The sequence below is a fragment of the Pristiophorus japonicus genome, chromosome 16, assembly GCF_044704955.1.
Source record: "Pristiophorus japonicus isolate sPriJap1 chromosome 16, sPriJap1.hap1, whole genome shotgun sequence".
Classification (NCBI taxonomy): domain Eukaryota; kingdom Metazoa; phylum Chordata; class Chondrichthyes; family Pristiophoridae; genus Pristiophorus; species Pristiophorus japonicus.
The window spans coordinates 59,671,433-59,687,695 of NC_091992.1; the positions used below are offsets into that span (position 1 = coordinate 59,671,433).

Here is a 16,263-nt window from a genome sequence, read left to right on the forward strand (position 1 = left end):
TGAACGGAGACCAAGTATTATTAAACCAGTTCTGGCTGTATAGAGACCACCCATTATCATTTCTCACAGAGCCCCTCCAGCCATGAGGGAGATATGACTTTTATCACATCGGAACAAATCTAACCCAAGTCCAAGGAATGAAAGGACTGAGCTAACGTGACATGCCACACAGTAAACACATCAATTTGAATCAGTGGTCACTGATTTTGCTCAAGAGAAAAATCTTGGCACAACCACAGAAACTGGGTCAGGGAATGATGCGCGAGTAGTTAAATAGCAGCTTCTACTGCATGTACTGATAAGGGGAAAGAAATAACTTGCATTTATATAGCGCCTTTCACAACCGCAGGATATTCCAAAGCACTTTAATTTGTGAAGTGTAGTCACTGTTCTAATGTAGGCAACACGGTATGTTCCTACAAACAGCAATGAGATAAAAGACCAGATAATCTGTTTTTACTAATGTTGGTTGAGGGATAAATATTTGACCAGAACATTGGGAGAACTCCTTTGAATATGCCATGGGATCATCTTTTACATCCACCTGAGAGGGCAGATGGGACCTCGGTTTAATGTCTCACACGAAAGACGGCACTTCTGACAGTGCAGCACTCCCTCAGGGCTACACTGCAGTGTCGGCCTGAGTTAAGTGCTCAGGTCTCTGGAGTGCGACTTGAACCCACAGTCTTCTGACTCAGGCGAGAGTGCTACCCTATTTAGAAAATGCAGATCAATGCAAAAATGTATATTGAAATTCTTTGACAGTCACTACCATTCTCAAATCTTCACCCAAATTTAACTGTAACTTCTCCTTTCAGTTTTTATTTCTGATCAATTTCTGGGTCCCCACACTTCGGGGCGAAACTGAACGTTTAGCCTGAGTTTCTCACGGGAAAAGTAGAGTTAGTTCAACGGCTTTTACACGCCCTAAACTCACAAGTGCCCTTAAAAAATGAAGGAAGGGAACTACACTGGAGTGCCAGCTTGAATTGTGTGCTCAGGTCTCTGGAGTGAGACACTAAACCCACGACTTTCTGACCATGAGGCAGGAGTGCTGCCCACTGGCTCTGGCAGGAGGGGGACCTATCCCCAAATCCAGTGGCTGCGTGCAGTACTCTTATCAGGATCTTCCCAGTGCAAACCCACCTCCGAGGTAAAGGCTGATCTACGTGGGGCCTGATTCCAAGTGCAGAATTTGGAGAACTTGCATCAGCAGAAGTCCATTTAAGTCAGGTGTTGGGTCTTCACCACCCAATGATACAAAGTGTTCAAACATCATCCAGAAAGATCAGGAGTTAGGCTTTACTGATCTCATAGGCACATAACATCTGACTGGGCAGCTCAACAGCGATTTGCTTCAGACATAGGGTCCAGGAGGTAGATGCAGAGAATGGACCTTATTCTGATGGACATAATCTGACCCGATTGATCAAGTTTATCATCTCATGTTTCCCCACATTACAACAGTGACTACACTTCAAAAGTACTTCGTTGGCTGCAAAATGCTTTGGGACGAACTGAGTACATGAAAGGGGCTACTTAAATGCAAATTCTTCAGGGAGTCTCACTCTGCTTCAGTCCAGGAGTTCAGGTCATGCGTGGACTCCAGATTCAGGCTGTATTTATACTAACTGTGGAGTCTGCATGGAAGCAGTTATACTGGGAGTGCTGAGGTCTTGGGAGGTCACTGTATTGGAGTGGGATTGTGTCGGCTCTGATACAGGCACCCGCCCAAGTGAGCAAATGGATCATCTCACCTCTGCCGGATGCTTTCAGATACTTTTTGACTTTGTTCAGGAATTTCGGACCACCTATCCTAATACCTATTGGCGGAATCCCAAGGAAATCCCAAATACCAAGAAGATGTTTTCGAAACAGACCCATATATTATCCTGGAAAAAGTTATAGGTTTTAAACAGGTTTTAAGATAGTGATGTTCAGATAAGGCTCAATGTAAACTCGAGGAACAGCATCTCATCTTTCGATTAGGCACTTCACAGCCTTCTGGACTCAACATCGAGTTCAAGAATTTCAGATCATAACCCCTGCCCCCATTTTTTCGGACGGCAGCTGTTGATGATTCTGCCATTCCCCTTTACACCTCCTCTAGACCCAACTTTTGATTCTTTACTTGTCCCATTACCATCTTCTTTTGCCTCGCACCATCATCCCTTTTGTCATTTAATCTCTCCTGCCTTCCACTCTATCACAGACCTTCCCTTTTGTTCTTTCCTCTCCCCCACCCCCTTTCCCTGCCTCTGCGCTTGCTTATAACCGGTCTCTAACATTTTTCCTGTCGGGCGAAGGGTCATCGACCTGAAACATTAACCTGGTTTCTCTCTCCACAGATGCTGCCTGACCCGCTGAGTATTTCTAGCATTTTCTGTTTCTTTTTGAGAATTAATCGGGATTGTAATCCCCTAATATCAAAACAGGAAAGCGATGATGATCAGATTCCAGTAAAACTACCAATTAAGGCACTTACTGTAAAACGCAACTATATAAATCTTGGCCATGTGTGGGGCTTTTGTTTAAGGTTTCCCGTACACTTTGTTCCAATCGAGTTGATGAAATGAATGGGATAGATGGTTTGACAGGACTGCTGGACAGAGGCTGCCTGACCCACCCTGCCGTTCAGACAAACCCTGATCTGTGCCGACCAGCTCTTGGGAGGAGATGCAGGAAAGTGCTAGTTATGTTTTTTTATAATCAGTAGTCAGCCATGCACAGGGCAGGGAGAGGGAACCCCCAACAGTAACATCTGGAAAGGTCAGCGATGTGGAACATCCTGACCCAGCGCAGGAGAGCAGCCAGGTTCCTGCAGCAGCACAGGACAGCACATGACCATTGACATCACCCACGTACTCCGCACGTTGGACAACATGGAAATATTGACTCAAAACATTGGCAGATATATTAGCTCCTGAGGAAATGAGTTCTTAATGAGCACAGTACAGTGACACACCTTCTTAATACCTGGTAAGGTGTTGAGATAGAAGGGTATTGCCATGAGTTCACATACTGTCTGGGATCAGTCAGAATCCAGCCAGCCAATTTGCACTTACTGTTGTAATGTACAATTCATTTAATTTTGAATCCAATTTCAATAGCAATATCTGGCCACAGGAAATAAAAACGCAGTTTGGTGATGTATAAGATCCCGTGGCACATTCAAAGAAGAGCAGGGGACTTCTCCTCAGGTTCTGGCCAATATTTACTTACCAACTTACACTTAAAACAGACTATCTGGTAATTATCACATTACTGTTTGTGGGACGTCCCAAAGCACTTTGTAGCCGATTAAGTATTTTTGAAGTGTGGTCACTGTTGCAATATAGGAAATGCGGCAGCCAATTTGCTCTTAGCTGTTCCCACAAATAATAATGAGATAAATGACCAGATCAACTGTTTGAGATATTGGTTGAAATAATGCTGTGGGATCTTTTACTTCCACCCGAGAAGGTAAATGGGGCATCGGTCTAAAGTCTTGTCTGAAAGATGGCACCTCCGACAGTGCAGCACTCCCTCAGTACTGCACTGGAGTGTCAGCCTAGATTGATGTGCTCAAATCCCTGGAGGGGGACGTTGAACCCACAACCTTCTGCCTCAGAGTGGGGCGGGCTACCCATTGAGCCACGGCTGACACAGTGACTGAAGGCTGGCTTTAAACTTGTTGGCTTACTGGCGGGGGGGGGTGGGGCGGGGAGGCAGGAGGGGGGGTCTGGTATCGTGCAGAAAGCCCAGAAGTAAGTGGAGTGCATCTGTCAGGGACTTTTTAACCCAGCCACTGCAGTGCCATATTATTTCCGGGTTTCCCGACCAATTAGGTTGACCATGACCCGCACGTGTCGATTTCCACTCCAGTATTTAAAGGGAGACTCCAAACTTGGTTAGTTACAGGGAGTGGGCAGGGAAGTGGAGCTGAGCCCAAGATCAGATCAGCCATGATCTTATTGAATGGCGGAGCAAGCTTGAGGGGCCAAATATTGTGGGTCGTCGACTGCGAGAGCCTGCAAATGTCTCCGACACAGTCCTGAAAAAAATCCAGAGGCAAAGAAGTTGAGGGCAGCGGTGACTTTGACAGCAAAGCATGGCCACCAGGTCCACGTGGCAGCAAGTCTTGTTCCAGCAGGCTGCAAACCACCTGACGGAAGACCCCGAGCCACCTGAGACACTGTTGGGGATGCTTATCCTCTGCCTGTAGACCCTGTGTTGGGGGTATTGGCTTCCTGCGAGCTGCACCTCTCTGCTCACCCACCACCCCCCTCCCCCTCCTGTGAAGCGACAGGTCTTTGAGGAGCCATTGGCACTTGTGCTATCAATCTCCCTGCCACTGCTTGTGGTACTGCTGACCATCTTGGTCCTCATCTGAAGTCCAGAGTAAAACAGCATAAGTGGCGCCCATGCTGATCTGATAGATCACAGTACCAAAGTGGAGACCAGATGTGCAAACCTCCAAAAGTTATGAAACGAGTTCTGAAGTTGGTGAAAGTCACCTCTCAGCACAAGTGAACAAAGTCTATTCACAAAATCGGGCAAGAAAGCAGGTGTGAGGTCTCAGTACCTATTGGCATGTTTCCGTGTCAGGCCTCCAGCCCCCCTCCGTTGCCGCTGTGTTCTCGCCTTGCCTTCACCGGCGAGTCTCAGGAAACCCGTGCCCCCACAGTTACATTCCAAAAGCCATATTAATATCGCTGTTAATGGGTGACTAACATATTGAAATTGACAACCCGTCTCTCCCGAGGGGGCGGCTCACACGCAGCCCAACGCGCTGCAGTTAAATACGAAAGTTGGCGGGTTGGAGCCCGCTTCCCAACTCGCTGATAATTTCACGTTTTTACCCCCCACCCCCTACTGCAAGTTACGATTCACCCGAGTGTCTGAACACCTATGGTGTACCTCTATATCAAGCACTGTAAATGGGTGTTTTATTCCACTTATGGATACAAATCAGGGAACAAATTGCATCATTTGCATAATTTATTCAGGACCAACCAGTTCCCAATTCAGCGTCGTCAATGGCACTGAAAATAGTACCTTTAATAATCTGGCAACACTACCCCTACGGCTTGTTAGTTGTGTAAATACAAACATATTCAAAAACAACAATTGAGAGGAGAATGTACTTTCCGTAACCAACGGTTTGTGGATAGGCCAAGTGTTGGAAATGGTTACATTTATATCTACCCACATCATATTCAGAGTGCCATTAAGCTGTATTCAGCGCACAAGGTCACTATTCAAGTCATAAAGCTTCCTTTTAGATTAGGTGTTCCCATATTTATAATGTAAAGTTCATGGACTTCTCAAAGGGTTGACACGATCTAACTAGACCCAGGTGACTCAGCAGTCTGTCCCATTGCCCTTTCACCTCTGGAGCCTGCTTTCCAATTCAGCTATGAATTGTGAAAGGCTCCTGTCTCCCCACAATGATCCCCAAAACAGCTGCAAGTGGCTGTGTGCCCACAACACAAATCGCAACCTGATTGGTTGGATCCTGAATGGCCTACCCCGGTTCCTATGTTCTCCACATGGGTTTCCACACTGAATGGCAGAGTGGACCAGCACTACAGACACTGTCTCCCAGAGGAGAGGGAAATGTCATGCTCTCTCAAGACAGGAACAGATAAGCCATGACGTACAAAAGCGACACCACAAAGATGGCTTGTAGAAAGTGAAAGATTCACACTGCTGCAGTCGGAGGTGCTGTACTGCATTGAGATTCAAGGGGCACATTGTTTAGAATGTACAGCAAGAGTTTTATTCTATACCTAGCCCCTGCTGTTGCTGTCCTGTCAAATCTCCACTCAAATACCGGGTGCCTAAAATAGAAGTGTTTAATTCCTCACCTTGATTGAGTCTAAAAATTCACCCCCAAAAATACATAAAACGATCTGACAGTAACACGCTGTAAAACTAAAGATCTTTGCACCCTGTGTGTTTACACATTCCAGCTATTTTTACTGCTCGTCACAAGCGAAAAAATTACCAACGCTTGTTTGGAAGAGCACAGTCACTCTGGGCTGCTTCAAGAACAAGGTTTTTTTTTAAAGTGGTCAATTAGTTGTGAAAAGTGTGAATTCACACTTGGCAGCGACTGAAGTAGAGCAGGTCAGAAATACACCGGACAATGTCTGAACTATCCCAGTGTCCTAGAGCCACACAGTATAGGCCAAACTAATGGCAGCTAAACAGCCGGCTCAGGCCCCAGCCAGGGGAATGGTCCTACAGCAGGTATCCTTACAATCCACTGTAAAGATACATTTGACAACATCTCAGTTGTTTCACATTGCCGTTTTAAATAGTGGAAAAAATGCAATTAAAGTACGGTATTAATCTTGCTTTAACAACAACAACTTTTATTTAGATAGCTCATTTAAAGGAATAAAAAGTCCCATGTCGCTTCACAGCAGTGTTATAAAACAAAACAATATCAATTTGACAATGAGCCACATAAGAAGGAATTATGGCAGGTGACCAAAAGCTTGGTTAAAGAGGTAGGTTTTAAGGAGCGTCTTAAAGGAGGAAAGAGAGGGAGAGAGGCGGAGAGGTTTAGGGAGGGAGTTCCAGAGCTTGGGGCCCAGGCAACAGGGTAGAATGTGAGAGGCCGGCCAGGAGTGCATTGGAGTAGTCAAGTATAGAGGTAACAAAGGCATGGATGAGGGAATTGGATGGGATGATTGTTCAAAACTGTGGAAAAAAATTAAAGGTTGAAATTGACTTTGTTCTACCTTAAGCTGCAATCAAACAATGATAGGAGGTGAAGTGGTATAGAGGTTATGTCACGGGACTAATAAAATAAAGTTGTTATTAGTAAAAGTGAGCACGTAACTGCCGGTTTGTCAGAAAAACCCAACAGGTCACTCATGTCCTTTAGGGAAGGAAATCTGCCGCCCTTATCCAGTCTGGGCCTATACGTGACTCCTGTCCCCCACCACATGGTTGACTCTTAACTGCCCTCTGAAGTGGCCTAACAACCCACTCAGTTGTATCAAACCATTCAAAGAGAAGGTCCACCATCATCTCCTCAGGGCAACTAGGGACGGGCAATAAATGCCAGCCTTGCCAGCGACGCCCACATTCTGAGAATGAATGAAAAACGGAAATTGAGTTTAATGGGGATTGTGCTGAACATGGTGTTGTCTTTTGAAGCATCTCAGACACTATTCCTTTCTTTGAAGAAAACATAATTATTTATGCACCGGGGAAAAAAATCCAGTTTGTGTTTTTCTAAGGAGATAAGGGGTGTTTGATGGTTTCCTGTAATTTGTTTTGAATTTTGTGTTGGGCTGGGAATGTAAAACATTCTTCAGCACCAGTATGGACCCCACACAGCTCAGGCAAGCTGCACGTTTCAGCTCCGACTCCAACCTGGCAAGCTGGCGAGAACACCCGTGACTGCACAGGTTTAACATCACCACTGGCAGGCGCCCTTCTGGCCTCTCTCATTGAGAAGGGTCCTTATATTACTGGGGGAGAGAAGAGAGGTATGGGACATTGAACTAGGCACCTTTCTGAGCTGGATCAAACCCAAAGAACAAGAAACTGTGTCCTAGTGTTCTCTCTCTGTATATCCGCGTTTGGCCAAAAACTGTCAATAACTGTTACTTGACAACAAGGTATTTGTAAATATCCACAGAGCATTCAGTAATCAAACATAAGAACATAAGGAATAGGAGCAGGAGTAGACTATTTGACCCCTCAAGCCTGCTCCGCCATTCAATAAGATCATGGCTGATCTGATCTTGGCCTCAACTCCACTTCCCTGCCCGCTCCCCATAACCCTTGACTCCCTTATTGTTCAAAAATCTGTCTATCTTCACCTTAAATATATTCAATGATTCAGCTTCCACAGCTCTCTGGGGCTAGAAATGTTTAAAAAGACCTGTGAAGGCTTTAACTGAGCACTTAAGAATACAAATACAATGGGAGAACCTGTCTTGACGACCATTTAAAATGGATAAGCAATCTGACAAGTCCAGGACTAGAAGAGGACATTTCTCCTTCAATAAATATGTCTAGTTGGGGCATTAGAATGTCCTCAGTGTCTGAGGCCAGAGAGGGACTATAATCAGCTGGTGCCCCCATTCCCAATCACTGTCTCATGACCCCCCCTGCTGAAGTTGCGAGTGTGTGCTTGCTGCTGGAGGACAGGCTCAGCTGTGAAGCCTCCATGGTGGAACAGCCCGTCAATACTCGCTCACCGGGACTGAACACGAAGCTCACTCAGCGAGGTGGCACACAGCTGCTGATAAAGAGGAGGAGAGCAATTTGGGAAAGTAATAAATAAATCTAGCGATCCCTCCCTAAAGGTGGGTCAACTGTGTTCAAGATCATTTATAGACAGAGACAAGGTACGGAACTAGTTGTATATAGTAATCATCTTCCTATAAAACTAGCCATTGTGACTATCTGTAGGCAGATCACTTAAATCTCCAGTTGCAGTGCTGAGGGAATGCTGCACTGTCGGTGGTGCCATCTTTCGGATGAGACGTTAAATCTCTCAAGTGGTTGTAAAAGATCCCACGGCACTATTTTGAAGAAGAGCAGGGGAGTTATCCCCGGTGTCCTGGCCAATATTTATCCCTCAATCAACATAACAAAAACAGATTATCTGGTCATTATCACATTGCTGTTTGTGGGAGCTTGCTGTGCGCAAATTGGCTGTTGCGTTTCCCACATTACAATGGTGACTACACTCCAAAAGTACTTAATTGGCAGTGAAGCGCTTTGAGATGTCCGGTGGTCGTGAAAGGCGCTATATTAATGCACGTCTTTCTTTTTTAGGTTGGTCGTTGCACAAATGTTTGATTGTAGCTAAGAATGGAAGTGAAATCACTCCCAAACACCTAAAATGCATTTAAATTGGAAGAACCTTCTAGCATATCTCACATCAGGTGGATGATTGGTCGAAAAGTATCGTGATCTACACTCCCCAACCTGACCTAGACTGTTGCCACTTCTGTTCATTGTCCTGATGCCCTGTTGGGATGATTTGTGCCATGGTTTTGCAGAGAAGGTAATGATTGGAGACTAAGAGGTCTTCAATTCTATCGGAGTCATCCCCATGGCTCCCGTGCACATCCGAGTGAGCAACTACAGACAGAGTTCCAGGAGCAGGTCTTGTCTCTGCCCTCTCTACTGGAGCACCATGTAAGCTGCTGAGGGGCATGAAAGAGGGAAAGGGCAGATAATGTCAAATCATTTAAAGGGTTTAGCTAGCACTATTATTTACCATCTCTTCGCATCTGGGACTTGGGATCAAACTCAACCCAGATTGCTGGAATGGAATGGAAAAGAACATTTTGGACCCAGTTTGAGACATGACATGTGGTGAGAGTAGCGAGCTCGGGAGGACCTGTGGTTCCCAAAGCTCTCCACCACTGGGATTTTCCTCGCCTCATGTCTGGGTCTGTTGTAGACTAATTGATCGAGATTGATGGCTGTGATTAGTCAACAACTCCAGTATCGTTGTGTCATGTGACTACCAGGATAGTAGAAGGTGAACTAGATGGACCGTGGTCTTTTTCCACCTAGCAATTCTTGTGTTCCTATGAAATTGAATCTTTAATGGCTATCAGACCCCAAGTGCAATGGTTTGGGCCAACTCAATGCAGTCCCTAGTGAGTACAAGACCACATCATAAAACGCAACCTCACAGAGAGACATATTTGTTCGGTAATGGAGAAATATATGCTGTCACAGTAGGACATGATCTTTTGAGTTTGTTTTTAAGGTTGGGACAGATTCAAAAGCACCGTCACTGCATTTATGTACCTCCCTGGCAGTAGCAACACCACGGAAACAGATTGGGTTAGAAATTACGTAGTGCCCCATTTGGGGCGGTAATTTTTTGTGAAAGCGCAAAAGTATCGCAGGCTCTACACAATTGATCCCGGCGGGAACTTCCGCTTTAGCGCTCCAAGAGGGAAGTGGAGCGCTAAATCAAGCGCTATCACTTCCCTTAGAGCGCTAAAGAGAGCGAGAGGGGTGGTAGTGACAGAGCACTGACCAATGTTCCGTGCAATGCTGCCGGATTCACAGGCTCCTTTCCTCCCTTAAAGGGAAGGGCCAGTGCTTCGGTGATTGAATCCTAAGGCTGCGTCTGTTGGGCGATGGCACCTGCGATACGCGCACAGCAGCCCCAAGCACTCAGAGTGCAGGGTTGAGCAATCGTGGAATCCAAAGAAATCAAAATGCAACACACTGGGGACATGAATAAATTTTGGCTTGCCTGACCACCACTGCCTTTAATTAGCGCTCCCCAAGCCGCCAGCCAAGGTGACACGCTCCCTGCAGCTGCCGTTGTTGACGCCCGGCGATGCTGCAGGGGGCGGAATCGAATTATACATCCGGGGCGGTAGCGGGGTGCTGTGCACCGGATGGCGTCGTGATCTCCTGGGTGCAAGTGACCAAGGCGGTAAGTTTTAGTGCCACGCTAACCCTCCATGCAAGTTCGCGGGCATCAGTGATTTGCCGCGCCTGGTCGGAAAGCCCTTAACGCCCCATTACCGTCCCTGGGAGGCACGAACGGGAGGCGCAAAGGAGGAAAATTTCTCCCCCCCCATTATGTGGTCATTTATCTCATTGCTGTTTATGGGAGCTTGCTGTGCACAAATTGGCTGCCGCGTTTCCTAAATTAAAAAAGTGACTACACTTCAAAAGTACTTAATTGGTTGTAAAGTGCTTTGGGACGCCCTGAGGTTATGAACGGCACTATCTAAATGCAAATCTTTCTTTTTTTTAAAAATTGATGTTAACGCTAGGTGCCAAAGATTAAAGCTGGTTCACTCTCCACAGTTGACGTCTTGTTAAACACAAAACTCTTCCCTTTCCCCCTCCCCACCACCATTTTCTTCCCATAAATAACAATTTAATCTTGCACAGTCATTCCATTTTCTCTCAACAATAACCTACTTCCTTGTACGTCCACGAAACAAAACAGTGCGAGAGACCCACAATGATTATTGTGTTTCTGGAGTGCAGGAATTCTGTCTGAAGTTACTCATTCTTCTCACAGTCCCATTGTAAACACACTTACTGCCGCCACCATCCCGTCTGCATGCTTGGCATCAGCCCGAGGCCAGAGACAACCACAGGAACATCACTAGCTGGTGCAACGTTTGTTCACTGGACAGGGAAATGCTGACACCTTATTGCCCTAATCTATGTATTGACATCCCGCTCTATATCAGGTTTAGTACTTAGATGTAACTGATTGCTCATTTCAAATCAATCACAGTGATGAACGGATCGGTGGAAGGACTTGGTGTGGTCATCAATTAATGGTTATTTTTATTCGTGCTTTCTTGTTATTTCTCTTCCAATTTTATCTTTTCACCTCGGGCGTTGGACTCCCTCAGAACCCAACCCAAGTGACTACTTTCCATGAAACCTCACAACCGACCCTAGTTTTCTCCTCACCCAACAACCACATCAAGTGCACACTGTCCAGGACAGTGATCAGAAGTGGCTTCTTTTCCCCTCACTGGCCTGGGGACAGACCCCAGTTCTGGCACCCCAATTGCCACTCCAGATGAGATTAACTAATTCACCACAAATCAGACATCAAATTGGGCCCTTGCTGATCTGTACAGTGTGGTTACACACTAACCAACTAACTCCGAGCGATTGAATCAAAATCACTTCAAGCAGCTTTCAATTAAATGAATTGGTAAAAAAAATCTAAAAACTCATTTTGCCCAAAGCCACTGAATCTCTTGCTGCTAAAGGATAATCAAAAAAACATACACATCTTTTTCTCATTCAATTGTAAACGTTCACACTGGAACTCTGTCAGTACCGCACACACACTCGCACACACACACTCTCACTTGCACACACTCTCACTCACTTGCACAAACACACATTCTCATGCACAGCCTGAGCAGTATCAGTGATTACTGCCCCTGCAATGACATTCCTCACAGGTTTATTCAGCAATGGCTCCATATACCACTTAGCTTCAAAAGACAAAGAATTATGACTATGTTCTGTACCCGCTGGCCTGCTTTCAGACTTGAAGAATTGAGTGCTAGATTCAGTCTGCCCCTGACAATCAATTGCGTGTTCAGTCTCACTTGTTGAGAAGAGCTGGCTTTTCACCATCACTGACATTGTAATATGCCATTCTCCAGATCAAATTGACTTAGCTAAACTGACACTGGAGAGGGATATACAATTACCCCCTCCCCACCGGTGAAATATACAATTACCCTCTCCCCACCGGTGAAATATACAATTACCCCCTCCCCACCGGTGAAATATACAATTACTCACTCCCCACCGGTGAAATATACAATTACTCACTCCCCACCGGTGAAATATACAATTACCCACCCCCCACCGGTGAAATATACAATTACCCCCTCCACCTGTGAAATATACAATTACCCCCTCCCCACCGGTGACATATACAATTACTCCCTCCCCACCTGTGCAATGAACACCATTGTACATTAAACATTACTCAATCGCCCGTCTCTTCAGAGCCTGTAACTCAGGTGCTTGGTAATAGAAATATGGAGATTGTTTTGAGGTTGTACCAGTTTAGGAGATAGAAGCACTTTATTCTCTTCCTTCTTTATAACTGTCCTAGTTGAATATATGTTTTTAAATCAATGAATTATGCTCTTCATCCCGAGACTGCTCATTTAACCATCGTTGCCGACCAATTCCTCTACTCTCTTCGCCCCTTCAAAGATGATGGTGGTGATATTTTGACTTCATAACCAATTCATTCGAGTTAAACAGACAATTTTCTGATACATTTTTTGTGTGGTTTAATTGCTTGAACAATGCTTCAGATATCCTGCACTTTAGCACATTTTCATACCCTGGTTCTGGAGCCAACATATATTTACAGTGCATTTCCAAGTGCTTGTTTCAGGTCACTTAGGTCGCCTGATAGAAACAGACCCTCTGATAAATTGTTCAAACAGACTTGCTTACTGTGGCTACCGTTCCTGCCCTGAATCTCTACAGCCTACAGATACCGTTGTACACCTGCTAGTCTATGCCAACCAAATACCTCATAAAGTGTCTATGTCCATTTTAAGACAGATCATAACACCACAAGCACAGTAAAGGCAACATGTAGGCCTAGATTTTGATGGAGCAGGGGCATGATGCACCCTTCAGTTCAAAAAAATTGTTCCCTGCAAATTGCTGGACCTTGGTGAATGATGGAACCAACAGTGTATCCCTTTAACCAATGAGATTTAAAGATTAAAGAAACAGAGGAAGGAAATAGGATGAATTAGAGTGAAATCAGTACTGAAAGAGAAATAAAAATTGAATTAAGGGAGATGGAGTACAGACTGAAAGGAAAAGATTTTTTTTTAATTTAAATTTTTTAAATCTCCAGGAACAATTTACTACCTGTGGGAATGAAACTCCACCATTTCAATTGTTTCCTTTCTGAGTCGGACAGGTGGAGTGATATTGCAGGAACATAAATCACCTCATTAAAAAGGTACTTATGTTGTTATGTTCCAGCCCTAACTTTCTGCGGCAACTTCACTTGACACCTAATGCGCAAATGCAGCAATTTGATGAATCTCACGGGAAGGTTGAGGGCGAGCTGCCGTTTTCGCGACAACTTGTGCCGATTTGCAATTCATGGGGTATTTCTTCCTCGACACAAGTTGCTGGACGATTTACTCACTGATAACGGTGTGACCATTAAACTCTCCGTTATTTTGGGCAATAGTGTTTGGGATGGTTGTTATATGGCTGCTGTCGATGGGCAGACTTCTCATTCGGGGTTGAATCATTAAGTTATTGAGATTGGGTAGGACGGTCACTAATGGGATGGGGTCCCTTTAAGCAGGTTTCATACCTGAGCAAGACCTGTAATGAGGGCTCAGGAAAACCGGTCTTAAAGGGGAAGGTAGTTTGGGTTTAATAATTAATGGGAAGTTTTTATACCTAGTGATGGTAGTTTACACCTAACGATGGTAATGTATTTAAATTACTTCTCAAGTGCTCCTTAAATCTTCCATTTCGGCATCTATAATGAATCGGGAAGATATTAAGATGGGGAAATTCCATGAGAATTCATCCACTTGTCAATATTAGCCCCAAGTGACTAACCCTCCTACGCACCAATCACTAGCTCTTTATTGCTTTAGATTGAGGTTTTTATGCAAAAGCTTGGATGGAGACTGAAAAAATACAAAAAAATATACTCAGAGAATCATAGAAAATTACAACACAGAAGGAGGCCATTCGGCCCATCGTGTCCGTGTCGGTCGAAAAAGAGCTACCCAGCCTATCGGCATTGTGGATTACCTGTTGGGCTCCTCAGAGTCGTTTATATACAGGGATACACTGAAAATGAACGACTAGAAATAGAAACGACAGCAGCAAAGATGTTGGCATCCATTGGCCATACCATAATATTCACCTTACAACAACCACCTGTTTACAGTGAGCAAGTTGATCGTGAATGAATGCTCCAGATTCGGACTGGTTGAAGTCTGCTCCAGTGTTGCTGTGGGGGGTTTGCTGTTAACTGGGGACTGGGAGAAGGTGTTTCTGATAAGAGCTGGCACTTCAGTTGGTGCTTATAGACAACCTATGTACAGAGACTGACCAGAACCGCTCCCAGAGGAATATTGTGGGCCGGTTACATTTGCACATTGTGGGGCGAGATGAAGGCTGTGTGCATTGATGTAAGGTGCCTGGTACAATCTGGCTGCGGGTCGTTCTCACCTGCTCAGGTGGCGATGGGACTACCTTGACCTGGTGCTCACTTTGCATTGACACTGCCTGTAGGCACCTGTCGTGTGACTGCACCCCTCACCAGCACGGTTCGCTGAGTGAATAGAGAAATGTGAAGCGACTGGGGAGGAGTTGGGGAAGGATCCCTCAATCCAAGGGCTCCCGGCGGGGGGGAGCAAGCGCACGGTGAGATATCCCTTCCTAAACCACCCAACTATTTCATAATGAGCAAAAACGCAGGCAGCGCCTGAATGGGGGAAATCCTATTTATATATAAAATCTATACTATCCTATACTATCCAATATAGCTATCTATACGATCCAATATATATATTATCCAATATATCTCTATCTATACTATCCACTATATATATAATATCGAATATAGCTATCTATACTATTCAATATATCTCCATCTATACTATCCAATATATATACAATCCAAAAGATCTATTTACACTATCCTATACCAATACATTGACAGTGTTTGTTTCTGAAGGTAGATTACAGCTTTAAGTGAAATTACAAGGAGCAGGTGAGCCCCATGCCCCCCTCTGCGAGAGGTGCGGTGCCAGTTTAAGAGCAGGTGCACAAGTTGTACTCGGATGTCCCAGGAAAATCTCGGCCTCCCTCCTTACCTGCCACGGTGTAGCGGTCCATATAGTTTACCACGTAGCCGAAGCTCAGCACCCCCGCCGCGATGTGCGGGCGCAACCGGCACAGGGACCGTAATTTCTCGGCCGGGCTGGACGGCGCCTCAGCGGCGTTGGCGGTCCCCCCGGCGCTGCCGTGCAGGGTCTGGATCTCCTCCTCGGAGCAGGAGCCGGAGCCGGAGCCCGAGAGCGGGCAATCGGAACTGTCCTTGTCCACACACATGTTTCACTCAGGAGGAGCAGGAGCCGCTCTGTGTGTGTGTGTTTCAGTGTAACTGACGAGAGGCACCGGGAGCCGCAGAAACACACACTGACACTGGGGGTGGAGATAAAACTCTGCAAGCCCCTCCTTTAAAACAGCGTGTCTGGCTGCCCGATAAACACTCCACGCATTCACATGCACATCACCCTCCAACACACTGACACGAGAATCCAACACCTTTCTCTAACCCTCTTCCTCCCCTAAATTATAACACAGGGAATAAGTGCACCTTTGGACTTTCTGTAAAGGTCTGGATTCCCTCTCCGCTTACAGCCTGGATTCTGCTCAACCAACGCGGATTTCGATGTCCCCAGCAAGTCGTAAATAAGCCCTAAATATGCCAGTGAAATTAAATGTTTACACGAATATCGCCTTATCCAGCACTGGCGAAGATGTGGATATAAATCTATAATATATGCAGAGCAGTATCCGCAGTAACGGGTCCTTTCACAGTTTCCCTCGCACCGACAGTGCTTCCTTTAATCTTTAATTTAAAATAGTAAAACCGTGCTTTTGATGGTTCTTCTTGTAGCTCACACTGTCTGGTCGCACTTGCGATTATCTGGTTTAAAGATCACGCAGGTTTAAAAACAATTTGATAGGAGCTTAATTGGTAAAAAAAAA

General features: G+C 45.4%; 1 protein-coding gene across 1 annotated transcript in view; it reads right to left on the reverse strand.

Moving 5' to 3' along the window:
* The window catches only part of LOC139226534 (sphingosine-1-phosphate transporter SPNS2-like), a 133,176-nt gene extending 117,507 nt beyond the window's left edge, over nt 1–15,669 (reverse strand). The window contains exon 1 of the mRNA XM_070857367.1: nt 15,363–15,669. Coding sequence (XP_070713468.1) covers nt 15,363–15,600 — 238 coding nt within the window. The 5' untranslated portion in view covers nt 15,601–15,669. The remainder of the gene's footprint in view (nt 1–15,362) is intronic.
* Nucleotides 15,670–16,263: the final 594 nt, after the last annotated feature.